At 39.6% G+C, this 14,325-nt stretch overlaps 1 protein-coding gene across 1 annotated transcript in view; it reads left to right on the plus strand.

Annotated features, from left to right (window-relative positions):
- The window catches only part of ttc27 (tetratricopeptide repeat domain 27), a 112,925-nt gene that overhangs the window by 78,346 nt on the left and 20,254 nt on the right, over window positions 1-14,325 (plus strand). The window contains exons 12-13 of the mRNA XM_067368040.1: window positions 5,828-5,950; window positions 12,704-12,931. Of these exons, the coding sequence (XP_067224141.1) occupies window positions 5,828-5,950; window positions 12,704-12,931 (351 nt within the window). The remainder of the gene's footprint in view (window positions 1-5,827; window positions 5,951-12,703; window positions 12,932-14,325) is intronic.

Raw genomic sequence — 14,325 nt, forward strand, 5'->3', positions numbered from 1 at the left:
ATCTGATTTCGAAATCCTTATTTTTTTGAACAATCCATTTTCAAGATTTGATCCAATCAGATTACTTTTGAACAACTGGCCCCTGGTTTCTAAAAACGATCATGCTTTAGAATCACTCATAATGTTATGAACACTCTGCTCTTTTATATCGTGCACACACATCAACCTGGAGTTGATAATTTATGATTATTAATTAACACGAAGAAGTTGACATTTTTAGATGATTAAAGATGATACATTTTTAAGATAATATATTTCTGAAACTTATATTTTTGAGGATGTCACACAAGAATTTTAGACATTTACTCCCCAAAGTTGGTCAAAAAACAAACTTGCAATGAATGCAGACCAAAAAGGAAGTTCCTATGATGTCCATAAACAACATGTATAATCAACCTCTTAAAGTGCTCATCCTATCCAGTGCTGGAATAGGAAGATATCCTTTCCTTAGATATCCTTTCCTCTGGAGAGCTTAGTGCTAACAAACGAACAAACAAATAAACAAAACTCTGTATAGTTGATCATGATCTGTGAATACATAAGAGAATTTTGGGTTAGGTTTAACTGGGACCTATTTGACCATTGATTGAGTCCCCCCCACCCTGCATTTTCTCATCTTAATTATGTCTGTATTCTGAATTTATTCCCTTGTAGGGAATAATTCACATATTATAAAGCCAGATCACCTGAGTTAATTTGAAACTGAAATGATTGGCTCATTTGTTGGTGCCCAAATTGATTTGCTTGCATATTTTCTCTCATTACTAGCTGCACAAGTGCATTGAGCTAATCACCTCAAATGAGCGTGGGCAGCCGTTATTTATTTATCTACTTCTCAAAAACCCATTTCAGTAAACACAACAGCTGGGTTATACACCCGGTGTCGCGTCAATAAGAGCTTTGGCAGATAGAATATGAAATTCATTTCCTGTACATGGTGGGGGCATCCAGGGATACGGGACGATGAGTTCATTTTGACAGTATTTGTCAGGTAATATAGCAACCTGTAACTCTCCCTTTCCGACTGATTAGGCAATAATGCAACTAATGGAAAAACAAACAAATGTTTTCTGAAGAGAGAGACTATTAAATAAGTGAATAAATCAGGGGAAAAATAATGTATGGAGGAGAATGGCGGATTGTAACAGGCCAGCATGGGTGAAGGGTTTTGAATGAAATGACTGAATGGAGAGAGAAAGCGAGTGGGTGGAAGGAGGGAGGAAGGGATGGATGGATGGATAGATAGATGAAAAGAAGGGAGGGCTGATGTGATCAGTCCTGTGGATGACATTGCTTGCGCTCTGTGTAATAACAGTGAACAGCAATAAAGCTGGAATTGAAGTCGCTTCTATTGCTGGCAGGGGAATAGAACGCAGCAAAACTGCAAGTGAGTGAGAGACGAGAGCAGCATGCAGCCAGAGAAAGTGTGTGTGTTGGGGTAAAGAGACTGCAGAGCGTTGCAGGGCATAAAGGTTTTTTTGTTTGTTTTTTAGGAACAGATTTCAGAAATTGCTGGATTTGCTTTCAGACTGAATCATTTTGCCATCTATATGAATCAGGACAGCATTCACTGTGGCAGATGAAATGAATGAGAAAATGAAAACATAGAAAAGTTGCACGAATGGGCTCCCAAACCCTCTCCCTTTCTTTTATTCTTTCGATTTCATTTTTTATATATTTTATATATATACAAACAAACAAACATAGGGTACGGAAAGTATTCAGACCCCCTTCAATTTTTCACTCTTTGTTATATTGCAGCCATTTGCTAAAATCATTTAAGTTCATTTTTTTCCTCATTAATGTACACACAGCACCCCACATTGAAAGAAAAACACAGAATTGTTGACATTTTTGCAGATTTATTGAAAAAGAATAGTATTCAGACCCTTTGCTGTGACACTCATATATTTAACTCAGGTGCTGTCCATTTCTTCTGATCATCCTTGAGATGGTTCTACACCTGCATTTGAGTCCAGCTGTGTTTGATTATACTGATTGGACTTGATTAGGAAAGCCACACACCTGTCTATATAAGACCTTACAGCTCACAGTGCATGTCAGAGCAAATGAGAATCATGAGGTCAAAGGAACTGCCTGAAGAGCTCAGAGATTGAATTGTGGCAAGGCACAGATCTGGCCAAGATTACAAAAAAAAGTCTGCTGCACTTAAGGTTCCTAAGAACACAGTGGCTTCCATAATCCTTAAATGAAAGACGTTTGGGATGACCAGAACCCTTCCTAGAGCTGGCCGTCCGGCCAAACTGAGCTATCGGGGGAGAAGAGCCTTGGTGAGAGAGGTAAAGAAGAACCCAAAGATCACTGTGGCTGAGCTCCAGAGATGCAGTCGGGAGATGGGAGAAAGTTGTAGAAAGTCAACCATCACTGCAGCCCTCCACCAGTCGGGGCTTTATGGCAGAGTGGCCCGACGGAAGCCTCTCCTCAGTGCAAGACACATGAAAGCCCGCATGGAGTTTGCCAAGATGGTGAGAAATAAGATTCTCTGGTCTGATGAGACCAAGATAGAACTCTTTGGCCTTAATTCTAAGCGGTATGTGTGGAGAAAACCAGGCACTGCTCATCACCTGTCCAATACAGTCCCAACAGGTGGTGGCAGCATCATGCTGTGGGGGTGTTTTTCAGCTGCAGGGACAGGACGACTGGTTGCAATCGAGAGAAAGATGAATGCGGCCAAGTACAGGGATATCCTGGACAAAAACCTTCTCCAGAGTGCTCAGGACCTCAGACTGGGCCGAAAGTTTACCTTCCAACAAAACAATGACCCTAAGCACACAGCTAAAATAACGAAGGAGTGGCTTCACAACAACTCCATGACTGTTCTTGAATGGCCCAGCCAGAGCCTTGACTTAAACCCGATTGAGAATCTCTGGAGAGACCTAAAAATGGCTGTCCACCAACGTTTACCATCCAACCTGACAGAACTGGAGAGGATCTGCAAGGAGGAATGGCAGGGGATCCCCAAATACAGGTGTGGAAAAACTTGTTGCATCTTTCCCAAAAAGACTCATGGCTGTATTAGATCAAAAGGGTGCTTCTACTAAATACTGAGCAAAGGGTCTGAATACTTGGGACCATGTGATATGTATGTGTGTGTGTGTATGTATGTATGCATGTATGCATGTATGTATACAGTTGTAAGGAAAAAGTATGTGAACTACTTGCAGAATTTGTGAAAATGTGAACAATTTGAACAAAATAAGAGGAATCATACAAAATGCATGTTATTTTTTTAGTACTGTCCTGAGTAAGATATTTTACATAAAAGATGTTTACATATAGTCCACAAGAAAAAAAAAAAAGCTAAATTTATTCAAATGGCCCTGCTCAAAAGTATGTGAACCATTGGTTCTTAATACTGTGTGTGGTTACCTGGATGATCTATGACTGTTTTTTTGTTTTGTGATGGTTGTTCATGAGTCTCTTGTTTGTCCTGAGCAGTTAAACTGAGCTCTGTTCTTCAGAAAAATCCTCCAGGTCCTGCAGATTCTTCAGTTTTCAACCATTTTTTGCATATTTGAACCCTTTCCAGCAGTGACAGTGTGAAAAGATGGATCTCAAAATCATACAGAGGACAACTGAGAGACTCAAACACAACCATTAAAAAGGTTCAAACATTCACTGATGCTCCAGAAGGAAACACAATGCATTTGGAGTCGGGGGGTGAAAAAATTTGAACATGATGATGATGTCTAAATTTTTCTTATTTTATTGAAATATCATTGCTTTTCATTTAGTACTGCCCTCCGGAAGCAACAGAATATACTTAGATGTTTCCCGGACGAAAAAATAAGCACAATTTGTCTTGATATTCAAATTCAAAAAACTGAAGAATATGCAGGACCTGGAGGAATTTTCTTACAACTGTATATATATGTATGTATTAGTATATATGTATTAGTATATATGTATTAGTTTATATGTATTAGTTTAATCTGTAGTTTAAAGTACATAATTGACATGCTGTACCACTACAGATTATACTAGCAATTAACAAATAAATAAGAAAGAAAATTAAGATGAATAAAGAAAAATAAGACTAAGTGTTTATACTGAGCACAGCTCTTTCTCTGTGTTTTTCTTTTTCCATATTAGTTAGTATCATCACGTTTTGTCTCCTGGCTGATAGATCACATGATCACCGGCAGCCTCACCGGTGTGTGTGTGTGTGTGTGTGTGTGTGTGTGTGTGTGTGTGTGTGTGTGTGTGTGTGTGTGTGTGTGTGTGTGTGTGTGTGTGTGTGTGTGTGTGTGTGTGTGTGTGTGTGTGTGTGTGTGTGTGTGTGTGTGTGTGTGTGTGTGTGTGTGTGTATGTGTATATATCTAGATTTATAGGTACCCATAATGCCTATGGGACGTGATATGCCACTGGAGGAGGTGGGGGGGATGAGGGGGGATGGGGCTTATTGTTACAGGACAGGAAGGTGAAGGAGAAATTGGGCAGGAATTGAATATTTTCTGCCGTGGAACTGCTTGCAGCTACGCGTTTGTGATGTCTTGCTGATATCAGAGGTCAAGGGAAACACATGGATGTGCAGTGGACACAGCCTATGATGCTTCATCCTTTTGGCTATTCATCCATTTTCAAATGATCTGTGAATGACAGGAGGAGTTGAAAGAGTGTAAACACACATTTAACGTAGCATTCATCAGAGACAGACGAGGGTCATTAATTGCACAGATGTATATATAGCTGCTGCTTGTGAAGCATGACATCGTGGAGATGGATAGATGGTCATCTGCAGAATGCATCGTTAGAGGTTGAGAGAGGGGAAAAAAAGACAGAGGAAATAAAAGAAGATGGTGTGTGTGTGTGTGAATGTACTGTATCCTTAATTTTTTATTTTATCTGCTCGTTAGAATATGAAAATGTAGTTGTTTTAAATTTTAAAATGCTGCTTCGGTCATTTCAAATAGATTACATAGTGAGCCAGAATAGTAATTTAAAGGATTAGTTCACTTTAAAATGAAAATTACCCCAAGCTTTACTCACCCTCAAGCCATCCTAGGTGTATATGACTTTCTTCTTTCTGATGAACACAATCAGAGAAATATTAATAAATATCCTGACGCATCCAAGCTTTATAATGGCAATGAGTGGGATGGAGTATGAGCTGAAGAAAGTGCTTCCATCCATCATAAACATATTCCACACGGCTCCGGGGGGTTAATAAAGGCCTTCTGAAGCGAAAAAAAAAAAAAAAATCCATATTTAAAAAGTTATGAAGTAAAATATCTAGCTTCTGCCAGACCACCTTCCGTGCTCTACTTACGAAAAAAATGTAAAACTCTCGCAATTCAAAATGCTTATGCGACGTCCTACGCTTTCCCTATTCAACTTAACTGACACTAGGCCAGTTCCGTTTTTTCCGTAATTTTAATACGGAAGGTGGTCTGGTGGAAGCTTGATATTTTACTTGTATGGATGTGGATAGTGACACTTTGTTCAGCTCATACTCGCTGATCCTCACTAAAGCATGGATGCGTCAGGATATTTATTAATATTTCTCAGATTCTGTTCATCAGAAAGAATAAAGTCACATACACCTAGGATGGCTTGAGGGTGAGTAAAGCTTGGGTTAGTTTTCATTTGAAAGTGAACTAATCCTTTGACTTGTGCAGAGATAAACCAGAATAAAATGAAAATCACTGAACACTTTCCGCTTGTTTATTTTTAATTTTTTTGGGCTGTGTCCACACGCTAAATATATATTTCTGAGTGCCTCCCTCATGCTGTGTATATTTACAGGCAGGTGGGCTGTATGTTGTTGACTGATCTTGGCTTACTATTTGTGTGTATGTGTATTTAGAGGCAGTTGGCGAGTCTGTTGACTGATTTGGGCCTGACGAGTTCTGCGCTGCTAATCTACGAACGACTGGAACTCTGGGAGGATGCAGTTGTTTGCCTGGAGAGGATGGGACAGCACGGCAAGGTACCCTACTCGCATACAACAAATCAGTTCAAATGAATAGTCCTGCCCCAGACTCACGCCATTGGTTGAGCCAATTTTGCCATGTCGGGCTGATCGATATGTTCAAATGAACAGATCAGTGTTTTGATAGTCCCAGTTGACAGTGTTTACTCTTCAGGGAAATCAGTCTACAAATAAATTACTTACAGTTGTCTCTACATATTAAGATGGGATAAGCGAAAGTGACTTCTGTTAAAGGTCTCGAAGAGCAATTGATTGTTACTTTTTCCTCTTGTCACATCCATCCCTTCCCTTTTTCCTCTCTATCTCTCCTCCTGCTCTTCTTTTCTTCTCCCTATATGAGCTCCTGTCAGCATGCTCTAACAACACATCTCTGTGTGTGTGTGTGTGCGTGTGTGTGTGTCTGTCAGTGCAGTTTTCTGGGAGCCATTTCACAGCTTTATTAAGTTACCTTCCACTTTGTGTACCAATCAGATTATAGGGTACCTCTGAGGTCAATAAAACCACCCAATCACCCCCAATCTGAGCTGTAATATTATAAAAATATACTGACATCCACTCTAGTGTAGTACCCGAGGTACTGACTTGCGCACTACCTTTTCCTGTGCTTGTGTTAAAGTTTAAAGCCATAAACTGCAGGTATGTACAGAAAAGAAATTAAAAGACCGAGATAGGCGAAAGGGATGACGCTTTATATGAGAGGAAAGAAATTAGAAAATTGGTGAAATGTGAAAAAGGAAGTGAGATAAGGAAAAGGTGTCTACGCAAAAAAGGCTGGAATGGGGAGAAATTATGTTCTTTGTTTAATGAATGAACATCTTCAGAGCACGAGGGACTTCGGAATGTGTACTGATGTTTATTTGATTTGAGTTAATTTTATTGTCCCAATAGAGCTTGCATGTGTACTTGCAAATTGCTCTTGGAATTTACCGTTTGGATGCTCTTTCTATAAATACAGGACATTTTGGTGTTTCATTACTTCATTTTTTAGCCATAAATTCGATATTTTTAATATTTTATTTTTGTTGTTTTCTCAGCAAAGCACAGAACATCCAATAGATTGGAAATGTAATATTTAGTTTGACCTCCTGAAGTTAAACTTTTTTTCTTTTTGTTTTTGAAAGTTTAAGCACATGCTTTCAGGACCTTTGTTGAAAAAAATATATTTTTTGAAATGTTTTCCCAGCCGTATGCTGTTTCCTACTCGAAAGCACCATGAAAAGTGTGGCCTTCTAAGTTAAGAAAACAGTTGTCATCATAAATAAAGGGTTTTTTAGAGGTTAAGGGGTTTCTTGTAGTAGGCAACAGGCTATCACCAGAATTTACCATGGTAAACATGGTATCAGAATGTTTCATTTTCCCTTCTAAAAGTTATTAGCAGTGAAACGGACAACCTGGCCTAGATTAGCATCCATTTGTATTATTGGCAGTCATGAGATCCGGCAGCCTTACCGTGCCTGACTGGGCTATAACACAAACTTTGCTGGATCTAACATTACCTTGTTGTTTGTGGGCAATGGGAAATGTGCAGTTAATAATGGCACCAAGGAACAAAGGAGCATTCAAGTGCTGTCAAAACCATAGGGCTCTCTTTTTCTACTGTATTTCTTTCTCTTACCTTGTCTTATCTGTGTTGTTTTAATAGAACAGAAATATTAGACTTTTTCTACCCAAGTAAATAGCTTATTCATCCTCTGTCTGGACCTTCAGGCATTGAGCTTTCTTTTTTTATGTAACTATTGTCTAGTACGAAGAGATATTGTTCCCACTTCTCAAATTATGTGTACCCACGAAAATAAATAAGCACTCAAATAGAATTGCTGGCCAAGCAATGTGAATTTTATTGCCGCCCACCTCCTCTCTCCCACTATGTCTTCGGTTCTAAGCGTTTGCAAAAAGCCCTTTATCCATCTATCCCCATGAGCACCAGCAGGGGTGGAAGGGCAGGAGCCGATGAGAGATGCACTGTAATATAGCACAGTGTCCAGCATATTACAGAGTGAAGCCACATTCACAGTGACCGTATGAAGGGCATGTGTGAAAGGTAGGGTAGGCAATTTTGGAGAGGCTAGCAATAGCGAGCTAACTTTGAAAGCTTAAGATCCCAGCTTCCTTTTAGAGTGGTCCTTCAAAACACGCCGCCTCCAAAACACATGAACGATTCTGCAAAGCATCACAAGATGAGAGATAACGTTAAATTACCTCATGTCTTAAAGGCAGGGTAGGAAAAAAATGTATAAAAAAAACCTTTTTTAAGTACTCTGAAAAAGAAAGTATAAAAATCGAGTGTCTGTAGACCTCTCACGACTGTTTTAAAGACAGCTCATTATTTCCATTCACTCCACCCCCTCCCTTCTGGGCTCCTTCCAAAGCCACGCCCCCAAAACGCATGAACGCGCGACTCCGACCACTGAGCTGGAAGACACATTATTTACCTGAGACGAGCGGAGAGGAAGGAGCACAGTGCATGTAGTGACATCTTGTTAGAATCACATGTAATAAAAATAACTTTATAATTATGAAGATAAACAAACAAGATGTATTTTAGTACTCACTATCAAGCTAGCATATTGATATTGGTAAAGTTTAAAATATGTATTTTTTGATTCGCTAACGAGCTAGTTATCTATAAAGGCAAAGCTAAAAACAGGTTGCATGATACACGTTTTTCCATTACCATCATTTACACTGTGATGAAGATGAATTTCGTGTAAGATTCATAACATATACGTTTTTCTACAGATAAACAGAGTAACATACACTCAAATATCAACTCACAACTGCATTGCAGACACAAAATAATAACACATACATACAACAAAGTGTGTACGACACACACAGATACAAGATAAAGACATCAGTAAACATAGGTAGAGAATATTAAAAAAAAACGTGCAGGTAAACTTACAGGTGAACATGGTAAAAGAGTTAGACAGAGGGTAAGTATAGTTCTAAGAAAAGTTCCTAGATGCGGAGTAACGTTAGGCCTACTATCTGTTAAACATGTATTTAGTTATCTAAAGCAAAATTATGCACAATTCAACACTATAGCTATCATCTTGAGCTAGGCCTATAGATTATTTATCGTCTCTACTACGGCTCGCTGAGTAATGTTATGTTAGCTATATTACGCAGCTACATGTGCTAATGACACATGCTTCATGAACAAATAAACAAAAAAATATGTATGATCAAAATACAAAAAGAAAGATTTACCTGTCCAGCAGAAATAAAGCCATCAAGGTGTCACTTTTCAGCCCCTTGAGTTCCCTCAGTTGAGAGGGAGTAAAATCTTTGCGTGGCAGGGGGAGCTGCCACTGGACCTGCCGCGGTTATGCGCGCCTGCCTCGGGACCTTCCGTTGTTATATGCGCCTGCCTCGGGACCTTCCGTTGTTATATGCGCCTGCCTCGGGACCTGCCACGGTTATGCTCGCCTGCCTCGGGACCTTCCGTGGTTATATGCGCCTGCCTCGGGACCTTCCGTGGTTATATGCGCCTGCCTCGGGACCTGCCACGGTTATGCTCGCCTGCCTCGGGACCTTCCGTGGTTATATGCGCCTGCCTCGGGACCTGCCGCGGTTATGCGCGCCTGCCTCGGGACCTTCCGTTGTTATATGCGCCTGCCTCGGGACCTTCCGTTGTTATATGCGCCTGCCTCGGGACCTGCCACGGTTATGCTCGCCTGCCTCGGGACCTTCCGTGGTTATATGCGCCTGCCTCGGGACCTTCCGTGGTTATATGCGCCTGCCTCGGGACCTGCCGCGGTTATGCGCGCCTGCCTCGGGACCTTCCGTTGTTATATGCGCCTGCCTCGGGACCTGCCATGGTTATGCTCGCCTGCCTCGGGACCTTCCGTGGTTATATGCGCCTGCCTCGGGACCTTCCGTGGTTATATGCGCCTGCCTCGGGACCTTCCGTGGCTATATGCGCCTGCCTCGGGACCTTCCGTGGTTATATGCGCCTGCCTCGGGACCTGCCACTGTTATATGATGCATATATGATAAATGCTGATTGATGCATGCGTGCAAACTGTGCACAATCCTGCTCTCAGTTCTCGCCATCGCTGGAAAGCCACGCCGATATTAACTCGCGTTTTATTTCTTTATCCAAAGACTTTTTGTTCATTGCCTTTTCGTGTACTGTTACTGTCTTCCTTTTTTTGCCTGGTTTGCCTTTACTAACTGCATAGGCCGGTACTGTGAATTTTGCTTGCTGTTTCTCTGCCATTGTTTTGGTATTCCTAGGATCCATGCCTCTTGAATTCCCCAAATCAAACGTGTGCGCGCAAGTGGGCAGGTCATGTGTGTCAAAAGGGTGGTTGCCATGGTTGCGAGAGAGTGACAGTCGCCTAAGCCAATCCTATGTTTCGTCCCGGATGGAAATAATGAGCTGTGTTTAATACAGATTAAACGGTCTAGAGTCACTCGATTTTTATACTCTTTTTATCAGAGTTCTTACATTTTAATTATGCATGGATATATATAGAAAGTTTAAACAAATTTGGAACACAATTTTTTGCCTACCCTGCCTTTAAAGCACACAACAGTACAAAAATAATGAACGTAAACAACTTACAGAGCTCTTGTACCACCTGACTGCTCCAGATTAATTTTGGTGTTGATAGTGTTGACATAAAAATGTGGTTAGTCTGAGGATGTGAACAGCTTTTGGTAGAATGTCACGGTTTGCTATCTCTTATCCCTTAAATGCATACCTCTGGTCTTTAGTGACCCGGGACGTCATTCACTACCCTCCTCCTCATTAATTTTTTAAAGTTAGACATCAACCTTTTTGGTATTCCTCAATTAATTCATTATAAAGAATATAAAAAGAAAAAAATCATAAAATTATAAAAGAATGCCTATTTTTGTATTCATTTTTTGTAAAAATTGTATAGGGTCGCAAACGACCCGAGGTGTGTATGAGTGTACGTATATTTTTTTTTTCTGCACAACAATAATTGAATCTTAGATGACGGAATAAGTGCAATTCACTTGTCTGAAACACAATGCTGAAGTGATGACTCATTCAGACAGAAAACGAAATAATGAGAAAAACATGAAATGGCTCAGCGATTTACTGCAGAGCAAGTACTAAACGCAATCAAATATGACTGTAACTGTTACAGGATGAATATGATGAAGCTGTTAGCGATCGAAATATTGATTTTGAAGATTTTGAAAATTATATAGTTTTGAGAATACGTTTGAGATCGCGAATGGGCTCATATTCGTGACCTCAAACATAAAACTAGCCCATTATTTGCTGAATTTACTGGGAAATGAGCTCTGACAAGGACAGTGAGGATGGCAAAAAACATCTGCTCAAACTGAGCCCTTTCAAGCTCCAAAAGGTAACAAAATTCGATTTATTTTATTCTTCTGTAATTGTTACTCTAATATCAGAGTTTTATATCATCACGACAGGTAGAGATCCTTCCGTGTTAGATATAGATCCGGGTCGATAAAGACCCGAATATGTAAGAATGATTAGCGAAACAGTCATGCATTTAAGGGTTAATTACGGTTATGACATTGGTGTGAACGCAGCATAAGCTCATTGTTTTGGTTCAGGAGGAACTGTTAAAGGTGGCTGCTTTTTGTTTGTGGTGCTCCGTAACGGTCTGTCTACAACTCTGCATAGTCTTACGGAAAGCACCGATGGTGTGATGTCTGCGTCGACAGGGTGTGCCGAGGTATGGAAATACTTATGTTTACAGGCAGGTAGGACATTCTGATTTTAGACCACTTCTATTATTGATTGCCATCAGGATGTGAAGAGTTTCAACCAGTGTTTATAAAAAAAATTATAACAGCAGCAGTATTTCGCCAGCCAAATCTGCAGATTTCATGAGGTTTAATCTGTTCATGGTTTAGCACAGTACTGCTCAGTCCGGTCACGTCAAGTTCTCATGTTCATAAGCATTTGTGGCCATAGCCTAGTGGTTATCGCACATTTTTAATATATTTCACATGTTGGAGACAAAGGTTTAAGACTGCCTCAATCCTGTTCTCCAAAATGGTTTTCTGTTTTTGTGCCAAATGCAGATGTTTCTGGTTTGAAGTTTTATTTTCGATATTTTTTTGGCCTTGTCTACTGAATTGATTTTTGATAGTTTATTGCTAGAAAGTTTAATTTTATGTGTATATGTGTACATGTTTTTGTTGTGTTTTGTTCTGTTGATTTTGGATCCTAGCAATGTCTGTAAGTGTTTTGTTTATTTGATTTCTTTGGGAACTGTTTTAGTAATTCAGTGTTCTAAATTATTATGTGGTTAATAATAATTTTAAAAGAATGTAGCAACATACTCATGCTGTCAATTGAATCCTTACATACTACATGGCCAAAAGAATGTGGACACCCTAATGCCACACCCAGTTACAAAACCATTGGAGTCAATAGGGAGTTGGTCAGCTTACACACTTGTGTTAAGATTTTGCTCTACCAAATTATCTGAATGATCCAATTCATCCCAAAGGTGTTTAGTAGAGTTCAAGTCTAGCTTCGTGTAGGACAGCCCAGTTCTTCCACACCAGAGTATTGCATGTCCTTACATGACTGTTGCAACAAAGTTTCAGCACACAATTCCCTAGAACGCCTTTTATATGACATGAAATCTTTACTGGAATTAAGAGGCCTAGTCAAACCCAGTAATTAGAAAGAGGTCTCCACATACTTCTGGCCTAGTACGTTTTCGAATTTGAGGATTAAATTAGTCAATGTTGCTTTAAAATGGTCCATATTTCTCTCAGGCGGAGGAGATTTTGAGGCGTGAGCTGGAGAAAAAGGAGACGCCGACACTTTACTGTCTGTTAGGTGACGTACTGAAGGATCCGCAGTATTACGACCAAGCATGGGAGCTTTCCAAACACCGCAGCGCACGTGCCCAACGGTCCCGAGCTCTGCATCACCTGCGCCACAAAGAATTCCAGCAGTGCGTGGAATGTTTTGAACGATCGCTGCGAATCAATGCAATGCAGGTATGATGTGCACTTATGCATAGCTTTATAGTACTTAACCATGCATCCTTCTTTCCTGTAAGCTTGAAAACATTAACCACCCATACCCCTTTTCCACTGAAATGATGCAGGTGTTCAGCCGGGGAATCGAATAACTTTTGTCAGAAATGGCAAGCTTTCTATATGGTGTCATTTGGTTCTCAAGTCAGTGTTACAACATAAAATATAAACAGCACATTGTCACCTTTTACAAATCTTGTAAGTTTTTAAAACAAATTTACATTCAAAGTCATTTGAGTGTCTATTTACAGTCATTTGGTGCAACCATCAAAAGTTAGAAAGAAAATTCGTAGCAATAAATTCAAATACATTGTGCTTAATTCATGAAACTTTCGTAAATATACAAGTAAATTCATAATAATTTAAAATATACGAATAAATTCAGAGTAGGGTGCATGTAGGGCGCACGTTCACGCTCATTTGCAATTAGCATAATCCCCGCCTATGAGTTACAACTATGTAAATTACATATCCAGGAACGCTGTGGAATCTTCTGGACTTCCTTCTGAGGTTTGGCTCCAGTGTATTGCATAAATGTAAAAGAGACTAATAGGCAATATGCCTATCAATAAATATTAAATTAACATGTGTCCACTAAAGCACTTTTAGCTTGCTGAAAAAAGCCTGGTGCTCTTCTTGCGAGTGCTTTGGAGGTGCAGCGTTTTTCCAGTCACTGTAAAGAGGATGATTGGTCGGTGTGGTACTTGTCCTCCTACCCCTCCTCCACTATGGATGGATGGCTGGGGAAAAAGTGACAGTAACAAGTGCTGCGTTTTACCCAAAATGAAATAGTTTTCAACTCTCAGCTACAAAAAAAAAAAAAGAAAAGGGGGAAAAAAAAAAAGAGGACAAACAAACATTATTATGGTACACAGTGTATCAAAATGCAGTGTCATCAGTTTATTGCGTAAAAGAACACAGAACGTTCAAATGTTTTACACACCATTTACACGTAGTAGGGAGCAGATGTACATTTTTCGTACCAACTAACATTTTGGAAATGCGAAAATTTTCATGAATCCAAAAATTTGTCGGAACAGCTTTATTTACACAAAAAAAATGTTCTGCTTGTTTCATGAATGAGGCCCATTATTTGTAAATAAATGATTATAATAGTAATTGTAAATAATAAATAAAGGTGCTGTAGTTTAAGTCTTAAGAGTTTTGTGAAAATATTTATCATTCATATGCATTTATAAAGTCTATTTATGGCACTTTAAACATTGGTCAGTTCATACAATTCATAAAATTTGCAGATATGTAAACTGATTGATATTTTAGACACAGGCACAATAAGATTGTAATGGGAGCAATCTTTTTTTCTTTTTTTTTTTTGCAGACGTGGTTGCACGCCT

Source organism: Chanodichthys erythropterus, chromosome 18, assembly GCF_024489055.1.
Source record: "Chanodichthys erythropterus isolate Z2021 chromosome 18, ASM2448905v1, whole genome shotgun sequence".
Lineage (NCBI taxonomy): Eukaryota > Metazoa > Chordata > Actinopteri > Cypriniformes > Xenocyprididae > Chanodichthys > Chanodichthys erythropterus.